The sequence below is a fragment of the Gymnodraco acuticeps genome, unplaced genomic scaffold (assembly GCF_902827175.1).
Source record: "Gymnodraco acuticeps unplaced genomic scaffold, fGymAcu1.1, whole genome shotgun sequence".
Taxonomy (NCBI): domain Eukaryota; kingdom Metazoa; phylum Chordata; class Actinopteri; order Perciformes; family Bathydraconidae; genus Gymnodraco; species Gymnodraco acuticeps.
This window is the reverse complement of record NW_022992231.1, coordinates 360101-378092: the sequence shown is the minus strand read 5'-3', so window position 1 is coordinate 378092 and position 17992 is coordinate 360101. Positions and strand designations below refer to the sequence as shown.

General features: G+C 38.8%; 1 protein-coding gene across 1 annotated transcript; it reads right to left on the bottom strand.

The window, feature by feature from the left end:
- Nucleotides 1-518: 518 nt before the first annotated feature.
- Nucleotides 519-12970, bottom strand: LOC117539819 (serine protease 27-like). The gene is made up of 6 exons (XM_034206156.1): nucleotides 12833-12970; nucleotides 8292-8312; nucleotides 6376-6538; nucleotides 4848-5116; nucleotides 2324-2463; nucleotides 519-2145 (listed from the first exon to the last, which is right to left on the bottom strand). Exons 1-6 carry the CDS (start codon nucleotides 12882-12884, stop codon nucleotides 1855-1857), a joined length of 936 nt encoding a protein of 311 aa, XP_034062047.1. The 5' UTR covers nucleotides 12885-12970; the 3' UTR covers nucleotides 519-1854.
- Between the last annotated feature and the right edge of the window lie 5022 nt (nucleotides 12971-17992).

Sequence of the window (17992 nt, the reverse complement as noted above, 5' to 3'; positions counted from 1 at the left end):
ACTGGAGTCCATTGTTTTGCCCCAAACACGTAACATGTGTAATCACACACTTAGCGATATAGAACATAAATATTAAAAACGTAGGCCTACCTGGTTTAAAACACTTTTGTGGTCATACTGTGGAATGAGTTCACACTGAAACGAGTTCTTCATTCATCATTTCGCGGGCAATTAGATGTAAGAAGAAGTCAAAGAAGTAGTAGAAGAAGAATGAAGCTGGTGTGTTTCCCGTAGCGAGACACTACAATACTAATTGTGGGCTTATCATGTTGATTCGACCACAACAGAAACAAAAAACAAAAACCTCGCTCTCTCCAGAGGGGCAGGTCAGCCAAAAAGGGAAAACGGGCCGTTGCCCTGGCAACATTAGCCCGTACCTGTGCACGTCCCTGCATTTATTGCTACTTTATCCATGCTACTTTTCCTTTTCCAAGCGAATGATCAGAAAACTTCATAATCAAAAAAATCTTACTAGAGATTTTAATATATTTTTTATATAATATATTCAATCAGACATACACATTTCATTTGTGATTTATTGGTGTCATTTGGAATCTCAATGAAGTTAAACATTTGACTAAATTTAAAATGATGTATTGTAAATGTTTGTACTTCATGTATTTAAAGCTTGAATAAAATCACCGTTGCATTTGCTCAGTACAAAACATTTTAGAAAATGTGTCATAAGATACAGTAATTAATTTAAAAGAGATTAATGTTAGTATAATCACACAAATACATGTCTTTAGTATTGCCTCTTTCACATCACAGAGGTTTGTTAACCCTACAATTCACCGTCAGTGCAAAAGTTATATCTTTTCTTCACAATTTTTAAATATTTTATAAAAAAATCGATTTAGATCAAGAAAGATGATCTGCATTCAAATCTTTAAAGAAACTAATCGTTATTTGCAGCCCCAACAAAAACTAACGACACATCAGACATAACGTTATGCTACATATCCTTGAGTTATAACATTTTAGATGTTTATATTCTTCTGAACTACATGTTTTGTGCAAAACTGCTGCATACAAGTTGTATAGCATAAGGGAAGAATAAAGAAAGGATATGCCAAAAGTATATTTAGATATTGCCTTATCTCTCTCGTTGTAAAGAAAATACCTTTGATTAATTGAGAACAGAATGAGCAAAGTTATTATGTTTGTTTTTTTAAAAACGAGTGTCAGTCTTGATATTGGTTGCCCTGAGATGCAAGTGAGGAAAACAAATCTGGTGTTCCATTTTTTAGGATCTACAATGTCTTCTCTCCTGTAATTATGATTTAAGAATAGGAGAGAATAGAAATTAACATGACCAACTTTCTGGAATGTCACTTTTTCATATCTGTGTATCAGGTGAACAAAGTTAAGCAGGGGACTTTTTTTGTCAGGAGAATTTGTCTAAGTGTGTATTACTTATTACTGTATTAATTTGATTAAAAGGAATCTTGTTTTCTTCCAGGTGAAATGTCTTAAAACTACCCTGGGAGAATACATGAATGATTTTAATCCTTATTATATTATTGGCTAATGTTCAATCTCAGCCTATTGTCGCTGAAAATAGTAACCCATTATAACAACAAACACCTTTTTAAAACTATCTTTTTTATCTATTTTATATAGTTGAACATTTTTGGGGGGAATTTTCTTTACCAAGCAAACTTTTTCCCCAAGATGGCCTTAAAAAAAAACCCATTAAAACACAGACTTTGGATCACCAGAAAGGAAATTCTCACTTGCTTCTGAGGACTTCCGTAAATTGTTCAGGGAAATTCCTTGAAATAAAAATATTTCACTTTATATGCAGATTATTTTGGTTGTTTTAAAGAATGAGAAGAATGACCTCTAGACGTCCTATGAGAGCACAAAGAGAGAGAAGAGGACGGGTAGGCAGGAAAGCAGCAGAGAGAGAGGAGCCAGACGAGTGCTTCCAGAGGACGACCCGTCCGCTGTGACGGTGACGAAGCCCGGCTGGGTGCTGTTGTCTGGGCTGTTGATCTGAGTGTTGATCCAGGACTGGTACTGCGACACTCGGGTGTACACTCCTGGGTAGTTGGCCAGAGCACAGCCTTTTCCAAAGCTCACCACTCCGGCCTGGACCCACCTGGAGCCGCTTTTGCTCACAAAGGGGCCGCCTGAGTCCCCCTGTAGAGGCCAGACATGTGGGTTATAACAGCAGCAGACTAAGATATTAAGTACATTTACTTTCAAGAAATATACTCAAGTACAACTCTGAGGGACTTGTACTTGAGCCTATAGCCCAGCTTTGATCCCTCTTACTCTCGCAAAGCACACCAAACACAGGACAGTTCAGCGGACTCACCTGACAGGAGTCCTTTCCTCCCTCATCCAGACCTGCACACATCATGTTGCTTGTGATGGTATCATAGGAGGCGCTACACTGCGTGTTGGACACGATGGGGACGCTCACCTCCTGCAGGCGCTGAGGGAACGGGAGTGAAACTGAAGAAAAACAAATAAATAGTATTAAGTATGGTCCTTCATTATTACCATAAACATACAATGTAGTTCTCTGTCCTGCTCACACAAAGAGCATCAAATTGATTATACTCTGCTAAAAAAAGTCCCAAAAAAAATAAATATATTTTCTCCTGGTTGTTTGATATAAATTACAGTAAGCAGTTAAAAAATGATTTAGATTTTTAAAAACACAAAAACTACAGTCGCTTTCCAAATGTAATACTCTCTTTTTAACTTCTAATAAGAATCGCAGCCACCTTTTTTAAAAAGCACGTACTGTTTCATGTGTGCATGCTATTGGGAAATACTGCGAATTTGACCATCTTGATCATATGCTGTGCAAAGGACTGTGGGTCATGACTCATGAATGGCCAGCCTTACTGTAAAATGTAACCATATATGCAGTTGTACATCCTGGTATTTTAAGAATACTGCATATGACATAGTATGGGTTGGGACATGTTACCTTTAACCATTCTGGAAAAAAGGCTAAAGAGTCTTGATATGTTTGGCCTTGGGACAACTCAAATCAGCATTGCCGTATAGGTCCATTTAAATGGTTCTCCTCTAGGGAGTGTGTGCAAATTCAGAACTACCACCAGAAGATAAGCAGCATTTTTTTTAACTAAAGGATTTGCCAAGTTAACGTCATATCACAGAAAAATGGCGGACGATCACGATAGTGAAAATTTGGTTCATAGTAAAAACGTTTTTATCGATTTTTTAAGGTGTTAACAATGACCTAGATTACTTAGAAAATGAATTGATGAGCATTAACCCTGATAAGTAAGGGTTAATATCTGACGTTACACAGTTCTTCTTCTTTGACACTTTTAGGGCTAAGCAACAATGCCAACACAAGTCTGACCAGACAGACCAGTTTAAGTCAGTTTGTTACAGAAATGAAAGCTTTAGCGCAAGTTCAATAAGGAAGACCTAACAATGAGTCACTTACACATCACTCTATTGCTCTCTCCCCCCTCATTAAATGCGTGGGCGTCACCCCTCAACAGCCAATTGCTGCACATGTTAAATTCCTTAAATGCCTGCTCTTCCTTCCTGTCAGTTGTCATTTCAGGTGACCACACGCAACCCTCCTCCACCCCTCTCGCCTCCCGTCTCCTCCAGGACAAAGCTAAAACCTTCCTCCTTCAGACCGGTCCCACCTACTTATCACCATCACCAGTGTCTAGACCCCGGGGATTTCATCGGAGCGGTTCTTTCCCTCCTGAATGATTATCCTGCAAACCGGGTCCTAATCGCCAAACACTATTCCATTCTCCTGTTGTATTATCATGGCAATCATTTTATTCATATGACGTGTAACAATAAATATGTATTCCATACATCACGTCTCTCCGGGTTGAACTACTGGTCCAAATAACTTTGTGGGCATAAATGCACTCCCTCGGGCCCTTAGCGAAACCAACAACAAGCAGTACGTACGTAGATCATTCCAGTTTGGCCAGATCATTGACATTCACCCGCACACAAAGACGTCCGTCTGATGAAGGATGATAATACAAGTAGCAGGGCTTTTGCAGGATGACTCAGTTCTTTGCGAATGTCACCAGAGGGAGTGTCTGCTATTTCAGTGTCCCTGGTGGAAAACACCTGTTGTGACATCACTGGTTGGGGGTGTGGCCTGAAGAGGCTAAAATAGGTGCATTTAGGCAGAAGTCAATTTCACATTTATTATAAACAGTTTACTGAGTTCATTAACTCCTGAATCATCAGAAAGCTGCTAATAAATTATTAATATTATTACTATCCTGGCACATGGTTTCACATTTTGATGAGTATTTCTGGTTTGTATACAGGATTGGAGGGGTACTTTTACTAGATACCTGTAGTACAACAATGATCTGCAACGTAATCTGAGTATCACAATCTAAAAGTAATGTAACCCGATTACTTTCGTTACTTTTGGATTTCCTTAATATCAATGCAAATAAATAGAGTAAATATCAATATCCTCTTATTTTCTTAGGCTAGGTTAAAGAATAGTAAAGTTTATAAATGTTTTTAGTTTAACACATTTATTAAATGCAAACACAGTATTTTTGTTTAATAAATCATGTGTCCATTTAAAGAAAAAAATTAAATAAGCCTAAATGAAATGCAAAAAGAAAATTCAGATAGTTCGTATAATATATCATTCTTACTTATACAAGATTTATAACATTGTAATCCTGCTAGTAATCCCCATTTCAAAAAACATTTACCAGTCATCTGATTACTTGTTTTTTTATTTAACTGTAGGGGAATATAGTTACCGTTTATGTATCCTGATTACGTAATCCCGTACCATGTTATCCATTACTCCCCGTTTGTATAGTATTTTTTTTAATAAAATTAATTCTCACCGTCACTCCGGATGGTTCCCCAGCCGGTGACCCAGCAGGTCGCCCCGGCAGCGTACGTGCTGCCGTCTTCGGCCAGGCACACGGGTTTGATGTAGTTTGTGAAGGTCACAGGTGTGGACAGCTTCAACAAGGCGATGTCGTTATCGCTTGTGGTTGAGTCATAGCCTGAGTGTCTGATGACCTGTGACAGGCTCCGGGACACCTCGTTTGGGTTGGAGAGTTGTTGGGTGTCCCTTCCGACATACACGGTATAACCAAAAGTGCTGGAGCTGAGAAACAGAGACAACATGTTCAATACAGATGCAAAGGAAGCACTCAGGTCAGATCAAATGGATGATGCATTATGAACAGGGGCCTAAAATGCTGAAGAAGATACAGAAAATGACTACAAAGAGACAAAATGCGATGACAAAGAGAATAAATAAAAAACGAAAGATGACAACTATTACAAACTGACACAAGAGACAACAAGAAGACACAAAATAATTAGAAAGACACACAAAAAAGGTAATTAAAAGATAATAGACTCAAAATATCTACACAACAGGGCAAAACAACCACAAACACACAACACGACCAAAGCAAGACAATGACACAAACTAATACAACGGGAAATGACAAGAGACACAAAAGATTACAAAGAGATACACAGTTATTAAAAGAGACAAATACAACCCCCCCCAGATCCGCCCATGCTTCTCATTGTTTTATCCATTAATCCATTGACTGTTTCCAATGGAGAAATGTAACTAAGAACATTTTCTCAAGTACTGTACTCTGCCAGAGTATTACAAGTTTCTGCCACTTTGTACTATACTAATCATTTACTGAGTAGTACACATAGAATCCAAACTTTTCTCTGCATTGAAGGATTAAAACAAAAAAAACGTTATGTATTTGTTAGTTATAAATATTAAAACTATAAAAATACAAAACTTTTAAAAGATCCATTCAGCATAAGAATTACTTTTAGATTTGATTCTTTTTAGACTCGTTTGTTTACTCGGGGTTCCATTGGCTAGCGCTCCAACACATTGTACGTGCTAAGTGGTGGGACATCTCTAAGCGGTTGACTAATCACGTCAGAGCCGGCCAGCTAACCAATCAGAGCAGACTGGGCTCTGGTTTCAGACAGAGACCTTTCTGAACATGGCACAAAATACAAATATGAACCTGAAAATGAGCAAAATATGTCTAACTCAGGACTTTTACTTGGAGTATTTTAGACTAAGTTATTTTTTCCACCACCCATTTGCTTTTTGAAAATAGTGAGGAATGAGCCAAAAATGCCCCCCTCACAATCCTCAACATTATCATTAACATTGTTTTAAGGAGAAGCAGTTACTCTGGAACCATGAAATCTATTTACCCAGCTTTTTGAACATTTTCACATTATATTTTACACAAAGAAGAGCATGCTGATTTGAATGTTCCCTGCCAAACCCTCAGTACACACTCTTTTTGTTGTGTTAGCAGACTGTGTTAGGACCTATGGTTTGGACAGGTGAGGTGCAGAGTGGTGTCTCACCTGGAGAAGCAGTGAGCTGCAGTCAGCACCCACTGGTTGTTGATCAGAGAGCCTCCACAGATATGTCTCAAGTTACGGTGCAGGCTGACCTGCCAGGGCCACGTGCCTGCAGGAGCAGCCTCCCCCCCCACAATCTTAGTGTTGAGCGGTGCGATGCCACAGACTGCAGGGACACAGTGCATCAGGGTTCAGAGAAAAGTTTCTTCAATAAATATCACCATATTATTCAGTGCGCTCAGGCCAGTTTGACATTTTGTGAAATACTGTTGTTTAGACTGAGATGCTCACATGGATAGGGAATAGAGTCAGGTGATTAGCTTAGCTTTCAAAAGATGTGTTGTTTGTAATGAAAGTGAAGTCCCAGGTTCCTCCAAAAATACTATATATTATACTTAAGACATGAAAACATAAAGAAATGAATTGTTGCATGTAACACAAGTGGATAAAATTAAATGCAGGAATTAGTAACCTATATACATGTGAAATCAAATCAAGCTGCTTTAAGAAATCTTATGTATAAATGTATTTGCCGGCTTAATGACTCTGATAATGAAATCCTCTTGGCCTTATCGAACATAAGGTGTAGTACTACACGCTACCAATCGCAGCTGTGGAGACATTTGTATAGTTGTCTCTTTGTAGGACACTGATTTAAATTATTCTTAAACTATGAATTATTTTTATGCTGTGTATGTAATTTATTATATGTAATGCCTTGTCTTTTATCTGGACCCTGAGTCTGTAATAAAGTTTTCATTCAAATCAGATGAGACAAAATTAAAAACTGTACAGTAGAGAATCGTTTGTCTATTTTTTATCACTCATCAAAATGCAATGTAAATTCCTGATTGTGATGCTTTAATTAAGTTTTTTCTAACTCTTGTCTGTTTTTTTTAATTAGTGTTAAAGGTCACCTATTATCCAAAATCCACTATTTTATGTATTTTATACATAAATATGTATAAAACCCTCTCTCTTTGCCTCCTTACCCGCATCTCTAAAAACAGGGGTACAATGGAGCTGATCCAGATTTGCTGCGGTCATGAATACATTACTAAAATGTGGCCCAACCTATCCTCCCCATACAGCAGTCGGCTAGCTGAATCCCCTCCCACAGCTGTGTGTCTGTATTCAGCAGGATGTCTACGAGAGGGACTTAGAGTAAAGTTGAGATATATGAAGCTACTGACCCAGAATCAGCACTTTTGTAGCAGGGCTGAAATAGAGGGGTATGAGGCATGGCTACAATGTATTTGGAGCTAAACACTTCAGAGATATGTTTTGTATAGATATGACCCCATAATATATTGTTCAAATATAGTATAATATGGGACCTTTAATGTTTTTCAGTGGTACTTGTGCAATCTTTTAACACTTGCTTTGCTAGCTGATCTGTTATCTATTTTTGCCAGGTTCTTGATTGTTGTTATGTTATTATTAGTAATTAAGTATAATTATTACTATTATTTAATCATCATTATTTATTATCATCGTTATTTATTTAGCAGTAATTTTAACATCTTTAATAAGTGTCGTTTTTACCTTTTATTAAGCGTAGTTTCGTTTTTTTATTATTTCTAATATTAGGACATTAAACAGGGTTAAAAAGTTTTAAAACATGTACGTCTTGAGCACCTTTAACCTCTTTTTATTCACAAGACACAAAAAAGAATACATAAATAAGTAAAGAAAAATGACTAATAATAAAAAGATTGAAATATGTTTGTTATTACAATATGCAAACCAAGGGGGGTAACTATGTAAATGAATGAGTTAATGTTTGTAAATTATAAAGAGACTGCAAGCAATGAGGGAACAATAAAAGCTCTAATAATGATTATAATAATAATAATAATGAAACCTTTCAAATAAATTAATAAATAAGAATTAAAAAAAGGTATAAGAGCATTACTCACCATCTGACTGTGCATTGCATCCTGTGGGAGGGACAACAACATTATTTGGTTACTCATGGGAAGCTGTAGGGTTTGCTTGTTTAGTTTGCATAGTGATATCATTTGTTAGTGACTGTGTTAATTACATTTCTCATAAGAACATTGTTAGAGGAAACCAAACCAGCAGGTCTATCAGTGTCTTGTGACTTTGCATAATAGGAGTGTCAGGGTGGGGAAAATAGGACCCAAGTGCAGTTAAAACATACAAAAAGCTTTGTTAACAAAAAGCGAGCTTTATTATAAAAAAGCCGAAGACATGAAAAACAAGAAACTAATTAACAAAACCAAAACCGGGGAGCACGACAGACGGGAACAGGCAGGAGACATGGACAAGCATAGACGAGGCAGGGAACAAGGACATGAAGAGACAAGGTAGCAGGGACATGAAACGACGACGAACAGACATGGAACACAGGACAAGACAATACTAAATACACAGAAGGGTAATCACAGGACAAGACACAGCTGGGCAGGGGAGGAGAAACACAAGGGCAACAGGTGAACACAATGAGACAATCAAACACACCAGGGAAACTAACGACAGGGGGCCCTTCTCACTTCTCTTATTTTTCATTTCCTCGGTCTCGGTCTCACCGGAAGTTGATTTGTCTGCGCCATCTTGAGTAGCGTCCCAATGGCCTTATTTCTGCCGGAGGAGCGATAATGGAGGAGCTATAACCGAGGAACCACCAGACCATCCTCTGATGAAATCCTCAGACACTCGCCCCGCCCCCTTACTGTGTATCGCTCACTGATTGGACGATGCAGTGCATGCACTGATCTGATGCTTCTTGACATGAGAGCAGTTTCCCAGCGGAGTGAAGAAAATACATGAAACTCACGAGAGTCACTCCTCAGTTTATACTGTGTTTTGTTTCAATTCATGTTTCATTTAGTTACAAATATGTGATATATCTGAACAACAAAGTGGTCAAAAATCATTTTATTCATTTATTGGAAACATTTTCATGATCGCTTTTTTCATTTTACATTTTAAGAATGGCGTTTATCTTTTTTGAGAATGAGTTCTTATTTGATTTTATTTATTTGGGTCTACAACAGATGATACAAATGTTTGTGTCAGTAAATGTGTACTAACAGAGGCGGGGGTGTTTGTGGAAATAAGGGGGACAGAGCTGCTGTCAGACGATCAGCTGTGCAGCGTCATCACAAACGGACGTCGCTTCACGTGACGCTCCGGAGGAAAGGACGTCCCATTGCTCTTAAAACTCATTCCCCTGCTTCTCGTGGTTTCCTTGCGTCTCTCCATGCTTCCCTGGTGGGAGGGACTAGTCACAGGGAAACGACGCAAGTGAGGGACGCAAGGAATCCATTTAACCGAAGTGAGAAGGGCCCAGGGAGGCAAACACAGGAAGCAGGACCAGACAAGACACAAGGGCCCTTTCTCATTTCATCAAATCCCCCTCCTCGACTCCTCGGTCCTCCGGTAGTGACCCGGAAATGAATTTCAGCGCGCCATGTTGAAGGACATCTAATTTCTCTAAATGCACTTCGAGGACCGAGGATCGAGCGTCGAGGAGGCTCTCTGGAGGAGCTATAACCGAGGATACACTGATGGGTCCTCCACGGTCCTCCACGGCTCCTTCGTGGAGGCATTTCCGGGAACAGAGATGTTTCAAAGAGTCGTGACGCACGGCCGGACTTATCTCAGCCAATGACAGCTCTGCATGCATCCCCTGGATATTATTTTATTAACTGCTCTCATCGCAACGCGATGTTTACAGAGAAAACAGCTGTGAGGTCCGTGCAGAAAGCAGAGCAGTGTGTATAATATATATCACTCAGTAGAACAGGCCTGGGTCATTCTACAGAAAAGGTGGAAGTGCTGTCACTTACTTTTGCAGACACCAAAATACATGACGTTGACCTAATACTCACATTCATTATATATGTTGAATAAATAGAGATGCTCTTTGCAATGGTACTAAATAAAAGTAAATAAAAAATGGTTTTATACGTAAATTGCAATTTATTTAAAATGCCAAGTTCAAGGAACTGCCTTGTCACTTTGATCATACATGGAAGTGGAGCCTATAGTTTTAATTTAAAAGATTTTTAAATAAATCTAATTTATATTTACATAACATTACAAGCATTACATATAACACTGAAATGGTAAAAAAAAACGCTAATTATTATTAATAATATCAAATAAATGTCAGTCATCCAAAATTACGTCATTGGTGTTACTGCTACACAAAACGCTTTTATTTTGAAGTAATGTACTGTCTCTGAAGTGCCTCCTGTAACAAGAGATCATTTGAGGCAGTGCAGTGGACAAAGACATAAGGAAAGTCAGATACTTCTTACTTTGTTTGTTAAAGGTGTCATTTTATCTTCACATTTTACGTGCGTCTTTCAAGTCTGTCATTAGTGTTACTCATTGCATAGCCCTAGGGGTGAACATTTGAATGGGAAAATGTATTTTATTGAAGAGTTAAACGATTTTGATATTGACTGAAGCCACATTTGGTCTGACACATTGCAGCCATTTTGTTAAAATGGTAGTGTTTTCTCCAAATTGTCACTGGTGTTACTCTTCTTCCTGGTAACGCGTAACACCAGTGACATTCCTATACTTTATAAGTATAAAAATAATTTAAAAAATAAAAAAACTTTAAGCTCTACTTGTTGTGGATTCATCAAGTTAAGAGTTAGTTATTGCTATTTAACAGGTTTTAGATGTTTTTAGAAGGAATATATTTCAGCAGATTTGTATCACCCAGATTCCACCTTTTCTGTAGAATGACCCGCCTACATTACTCTCTTTATTTGCTTTAGTTTAGGCTGTAGCCTGATTATGCTTTAGGAGCTGTAGGTGCGTGTGGTACAGTGTGTGTGTGTGTGTGTGTGTGTGTGTGTGTGTGTGTGTGTGTGTGTGTGTGTGTGTGTGTTGTGTGTGTGTGTGTGTGTGTGTGATGTGTGTGTGTGTGTGTGTGTGTGTGTGTGTGTGTGTGTGTGTGTGTGTGTGTTGTACAGTGTGTAGGTGTGTGTGTTGTACAGTGTGAAGATGCAGCGGACAGACAGGTCTCAGTTGGTTTGGTGTCCTCTGCTTACTTTTAATACTTGTAAATAAAACTTTTGGCCCGTAATTTATTTTCCCCATTGTAGCGACCAGAGAGTGGGGGGGGGGATATATCCAGTCTCTGATAGTGTTACGTTATTATGAGAGTGCTCTGTTTGATTCTGAAATGGTATATTTATATAAATATATTCAAAGTAAATATATAAGTTGTCATGAACACATCTGTCCATCAGACGTCTCTTTAAAATGACCGCTCAGAGGAGAGGAGTTCTCATTTCTCTAACCACCTGCTGCTTCCACTCCTCTCTCCTCGGTTCCCCTCCTCGGCTCACATCTCCTGTGGGCGGGACTAAGTCTCGAGGAGAGGAGTCGAGGAGAGGAGTCGAGGAGGGGAGTCGAGGAGGGGAGTTAGAGAAATGAGAAAGGGCCAAGGAGGAAAACATTTCAAAATAATAAAAAGGTGGAAAATTAAAACAACAAATCCAAAACCATGACAGGGAGAGGCTGGCATGTGCGGCATGAAGGGAACAAAAGGCTTACTAAGAAACAAAAACACATGCAGCAGGTTGTAAAAACAAAATGATGTACAGATAACAAAGGTGTCATGAGGTGAATCAAACTGACGAAGATTAATTTGTTAACCAAAGAAGGGTGATTGAAAACAAGTTGACTGAAAACACGGCGAGGGAAACAGGCTTGTCCGGATTTTCATGTTGAGTGAAACTCTGACTGCTGATAAGGACGTTTCTGTCATACCCTGTCACTAAGCATTAGTAGATAAGAGCAATTTGACATTGCTTTTTTGTTATTTGCATCACGAAAAAACACACCTTGATTGGCTCTTACATTCGGAAGCGTTAGGGCAAGGCTGAATTAAGAGGATAGAGGAGGGTTTTTTTGCTTTTTCTGGTAAAATGTTCAGTAAAATATTCATCTTTTAGTATATGAGCTAACAAGAGAAGTTATTTCTTTATTAACAGAATTTCAACTATTTTTCTTAATGTCAAACTGCCTTTGAATTATTTTGTTATACCCGGGACTTATGTCAAATGTTACTTCTTACATTCAACTTTCCCATTATATTATTCTTTACTAATTCAAAAATCTAAAATAAACTTTTTTTTAATATCTAGTACTGATACTGAAAGTTTGATTTTAATCGCTTGATTTCAAGTTTATTCTTAACATTTCCAATGTATACTTAAAATCTAAATTGTATTCCTGACGTTGTTCACTTTATTCTCAAAGTACAAAAAAGTAATTCTCCTCTTATTTACTTTCTTCCTCTATTTACACCTGGCACTAACATTGAACAATTGACTTTATTCTTGACATTTTGACTAGACAAAATTACAAAAGAAAATCCTCCTGGGACCTTTTTTTTGTCATTCTCCAAAAGAAATAATAAGAAATAACACAGTTATTGTACTTTAAGACATTATTTAGGAGCACTCACCTGTAAAAACCAGCAGCACGACAGCAAAAACCACCACCTCCATGATGTGCATGTTCCTTACTGTGTCTGCAGGAGGTGAAGAGGCTGGAGCAGGAAGGAGCAACCTGCTGGTGTTGTAATGAGGAAGTGTGGGTGTGTGTGTGTGTGTGTGTGTGTGTGTGTGTGTGTGTGTGTGTGTGTGTGTGTGTGTGTGTGTGTGTGTGTGTGTGTGTGTGTGTGTGTGTGTGTGTGTGTGTGTGTGTGTGTGTGTGTGTGTGTGTGTGTGTGTGTGTGTGTGTGTGTGTGTGTGTGTGTGTGTGTGTGTGTGTGTGTGTGTGTGTGTGTGTCGTTTCGTTTCGTTTGTATTGGGTACTTCACACTTCCCAGCTGTGGTGGAAGAAGTATGCAAATACTTACTTACCAGTCAAATGTTTGGACACACCTTCTCATTGGAAGGAGTTTATTTATTTAAATGATTTTCTACATTGTATATTAATACTGAAGACATCAAAACTATAAAATAACACAAACAAAAAAGTGATCCAGAATATGATTTATATTTTAGAGTCTTCAGAATGCTGGTTAAGTGTGCCTTGAATTCTGAATAAATCACCAACAGTGTCACCAGCAAGCCCCCCCACACCATAGAGGTTTCTCAATACTCTAATTTCCCCTCCTCGACTCCTATCCTCGACTCCTATCCTCGATACTTAGTCCCGCCCACAGGAGATGCGAGCGGAGGACTGAGGAGGGGAACCGAGGAGAGAGGAGGGGAAGCAGCAGGCGGTTAGAGAAATGAGAACTCCTCTCCTCTGAGCGGTCATTTTAAAGAGACGTCCATTAATGATGACAGGAGGCACAGCAGCCCTCTGTCTGATGGACACATGTGTTCATGATGACTTATATTTACTTTGATTCATTCACAGTGCGGTATTAATGAGAGAATAACAGGCTACAGATGCGGACACACACACACACACACACACATATATTTATAGAAATATATACAATTTCAGAATCAAACGTATAGAGCACTCTCATAATAACGTAACACAATCAGAGACTGGATATACCCCCCCCACCCCTCTCTCTGGTCGCTGAAATGGGGAATTGAAATTACGGGCCAAAAGTTGTATTTACAAAAGTAAGCATAGGACACCAAAACAACACACACACCTACACGTCTGTACCACACACACACCTACACACTGTACCATGTCACACACCTACAGCCAAGGGTGTAACTTTGGTTTGAGAAGTGGGGGGGACACAAAACAGGGGGTCCTCCGCAATGAAACATTTTCTCAATTCAATTCCATTTCCTGCCTTTCTACAAATATATTAGGGACTATAGTCCCTAATATATATATATATATATATATAGTGTTAACAAATCCAAGAAAAATGTGTAGTGTATATAATGAGTGCGCAAACTTATCTAGTATTATTTAGCTAATTTGTATTTTAAATATTAAATGTAAAGGAATGGAATACATATATATATATATATCTTAGCTCTTAGCTTGACATGCTCAACGTTCAGTTAGCATATATGCTTGTTCAGTTATTATGCTCTTACTAACTTTTCTTCATACAGGGGCTTCCGAAGCAGACCCATGGGAATGACTGGTGTCTTCATGATAATGGTGAGTAAGGATAAGGCCGTGATATGGCACAATTAATTGCTCCTTAACACCTTTCATTTGTAAATGCATGCAATAGTGATTCTGTCATGTCTAGGAAACTAATAGTGAAAGTGTATTCTTTATGTTAGTTTTGTCATGTCCCTTTGCCCTGTGCTTTATGTTTATTCCCTTAATTAATCATCCCTCTCATTTCAGGCCTCCACGCTCCCCCCCCTTTCTGTCTCCTGCGTCCTTGATTGTTTTCCCCGCCCTGATTGTTTCCACCTGTGTCCCCTTTACCTGTGTATATATTGTGGTAGCTTCCTCCTGTTCATTGTCAGTTCGTTGTCTTACTATGACCCACGTTCCTGATTACCTCACGGACTTCCCACGGATCTACCTCATTGATCACTTGCTAGTTTTCCTCGAAAGAGTATATTTGTTTTCCTTGTTTTGATTACTGTGCTAAATTCCAGTAAAGTCTTTATTTTTTGAGAACACTATCTGTGTCGTGCAATTGAGTTCATGCCTCAGAGTCTCTCCTTGACAGATTCACCACCACTTAGACCTGACAAACGTTCTGTTTGAATCCCAATGTTCTCTCACTTTATGCACTTGCAAATAAAAAGGTGTGCAATAATAAAAGGATTTAAGGAATGTTCACGTAGGTAGGCCTCTCGTGCATCTTTCTTGTGGCATTATCAGCCCTGCACATTTTATTGGAGGTGTGTGACTACTTTCTCACTGAGTTATAAGCCGTCACGTGTACATTATGTCTTGCATGTCTTAATAAAATTCTCATTACAGTATGCCTGGTATGTTGCCATGGAGGCCAGCTTTGACTTCAGCATTGTAAGTATTAAGGAAATAAGTCACATTAAAATGCTATAACAAACTTAATGAAAATTGGTGCTCTTTCTTTAGCATGACATGTCTCTCCTGAGAAGGTGGTGGTGTGTTATCCTGATGGAAAACTTTGGACTGGAAGGGTATGCTGCAGTGCTACAAAAACATTTGAATTTGTAATTGTATTATCAAGAAGATTTGGGGGGAACACCTGGCTCTAAAATTCAGTCTTCTGGTGAAGAAAATGTGTCTTAATTGCAGGTATGGAAAGAAGTTTGTTCACTATAGTGAGAAAGGCAGGGCGACCCTTAGCGACAATGTCCCACCTATATTCAGGATCGGTTGTAAAAGGACGCATGCAAGCAGCACCATGGTCAGTGTATCGCTCAACGTATCTATGACCCTGTGTGCCTGTTTCAGAATGGGTTACTACTCCTAAAACACATACTACATAGAACTTATGGTACATGCAACATTTGTTTTGTGTGGTATTGTGTCATTCTGAATCGAGCCTGGATCATTTTTGAAGTTAAACCGTGCATGTAAAGCACTGTCAAAATAATGGTTGACTGTCTACAGATGCCCCTGGACACTGATGAGGACCACTCCTATAACAAGAGGCCTTACAGCAATGGAGTTTATTGCATACAAACATACTATCCGCCATTCACATGGAAATTGAGGATTTTGAATCCACTTTTTAGCGTCATATGTACACGGCACAGCAGACACAGTGAAATATAGACTCTGCATTCAACCCATCCTAGTATCAGGAGTATCTAATATTCAGAGCATTCCACTAAATAATATTTGGCCTGTGTACCCATTAAGGAAAGTCATGTTACCATGGACAAAGAAGACGGAAGCCTGGAAGGCGAAAACAGCATCTTCAAGATGCTTGAGGTCAGTAAGGAAGTGCAAATGTTCATGGAAATTACTTATTCAGAGTTGAATTTAACATGTTTAAGCATTGTCAATTACATTTTAGGAAAGGGCTCAACAAGCTCAGCACCATCGAAGACTGACCAGTGGCTTGTTAATAGATTGTATCACTCAGGACAAAGGCTTACTGCAACATCTTGAAGTGAGTTTGCAATTGAAATGTTTAAGTAAAGGGACTCATTTAAGCACAATATAAATAATTAAAGTGAAATATACATGTATTTTTAGCATTCTCCCAGTAAAATATAGCATTTGCAGGCAATCATCACTGGACAAGTCAAGTCTCCTTGGGCAAAGAAGGAGATGATGACCAGGTGGACCGAGTGTTGTCATTCCTCTCACAAGTGGTTGAGAAAACACAGACAGAGAGAAGGTTCACAGATGAGGTGGCATTCGTCATGGATGTGCTTCGGCCAGAGGTTAGATTTCACCGACTTTTTATTTTTATTTGTCGACTACACATTATATAAAATTACATATGTTGCACTTAAACTCATGGTCAATGTCCGGTAGAATGTTGATGCCAATTGGTCTGGCATAATTGTCACCTGCAGAATGGCACAACCTTTATTGGATGTCTACATTTTACTCTAACTGTTAAACGTGTGGCTTTAATCCCTTCATGACACAGGCGACAGTCCACGCCCTCGCAGCTGTACTCTCGGTTTCCCTTGAAAGAGCCAAGGAAACGTATAAATGTTGAGAGAGAATGCTAATACAATTTCCATTAAAGTGTACAACCCCTGATGCATGTGAATTTATAATATTACATATGACTTCTTTATACCATCTTGTCTTATCAGTGAGATGGAACTTTGTTCTCATGACCTCACCAAGAACATGAGTGAGGAAGCGCACCAAAGGCTGAAGGACTTCAGTGAAAGATTCCGAAGAGCTTTGGATTCCGAGGAGTTTTTAAATAGGCTTTAACCTCTTGCAGGTCAATCCTGGCTGCTTACATTTTTATTTCAAATCATGTTGATTTTACTGTTGGGATCAATTTAAAAGTTTTTTTTTTTTTAAGCAGACCAACTTGAATGGTGCCCCTCTGATTTTCCAAATGATGTTTTGTTCAATAAATGTTCATTGAGGAAAACGGTATCAGTGTCTTATTTTATATACATCACAGTGAATGCAGTGAATGCTGAACATGCCGGACCATATACTGTAGTTGAAAGTACACAATGAAACACTGGCTTGCTTGTATTAAATCAATACAATTCCCACATGCCCTACCCCGGAACCTGCGGTCTTCAGACTCTGGCCCCCCGCACCAACCTGCGATCCTTCGGGGACAGAGCCTTCAGTATGGCAGCCCCCACTCTCTGGAACGCTCTCCCTGCGGAGGTCTGCAACATCCCAACGCTTGATGCCTTCAAAAGGGCCCTCAAGTCCCATCTGTCTGCCAAGGCCTTTGGTACAGTTCTATTGCAAATGAGATGTCTTTAGACATAGGCCTACCTCTTCTCTGATACAGTCAAATTCCGAATGGGGGATAAGTGGCACAACAGCTTATAAATTAAGAATGCTTACTCTGATGGTCATTATATTTGGAGAGGGAAATACCAGGTGGCTGAACTACATCACCAAATAGTCAGAATAAGAGTAACCTAATACAATCAAGTGTATTAGTTCTAAATTGCAAGCCTCTAAAACATAGGTGTAAATAGTACAGGTTTTATTGCAACTGGAACCTTAATTCAAAGTACAGTATATAAATCATCAAATAATTCTGTGAGAGGTCAAGTATATAGATACTAGAATATAA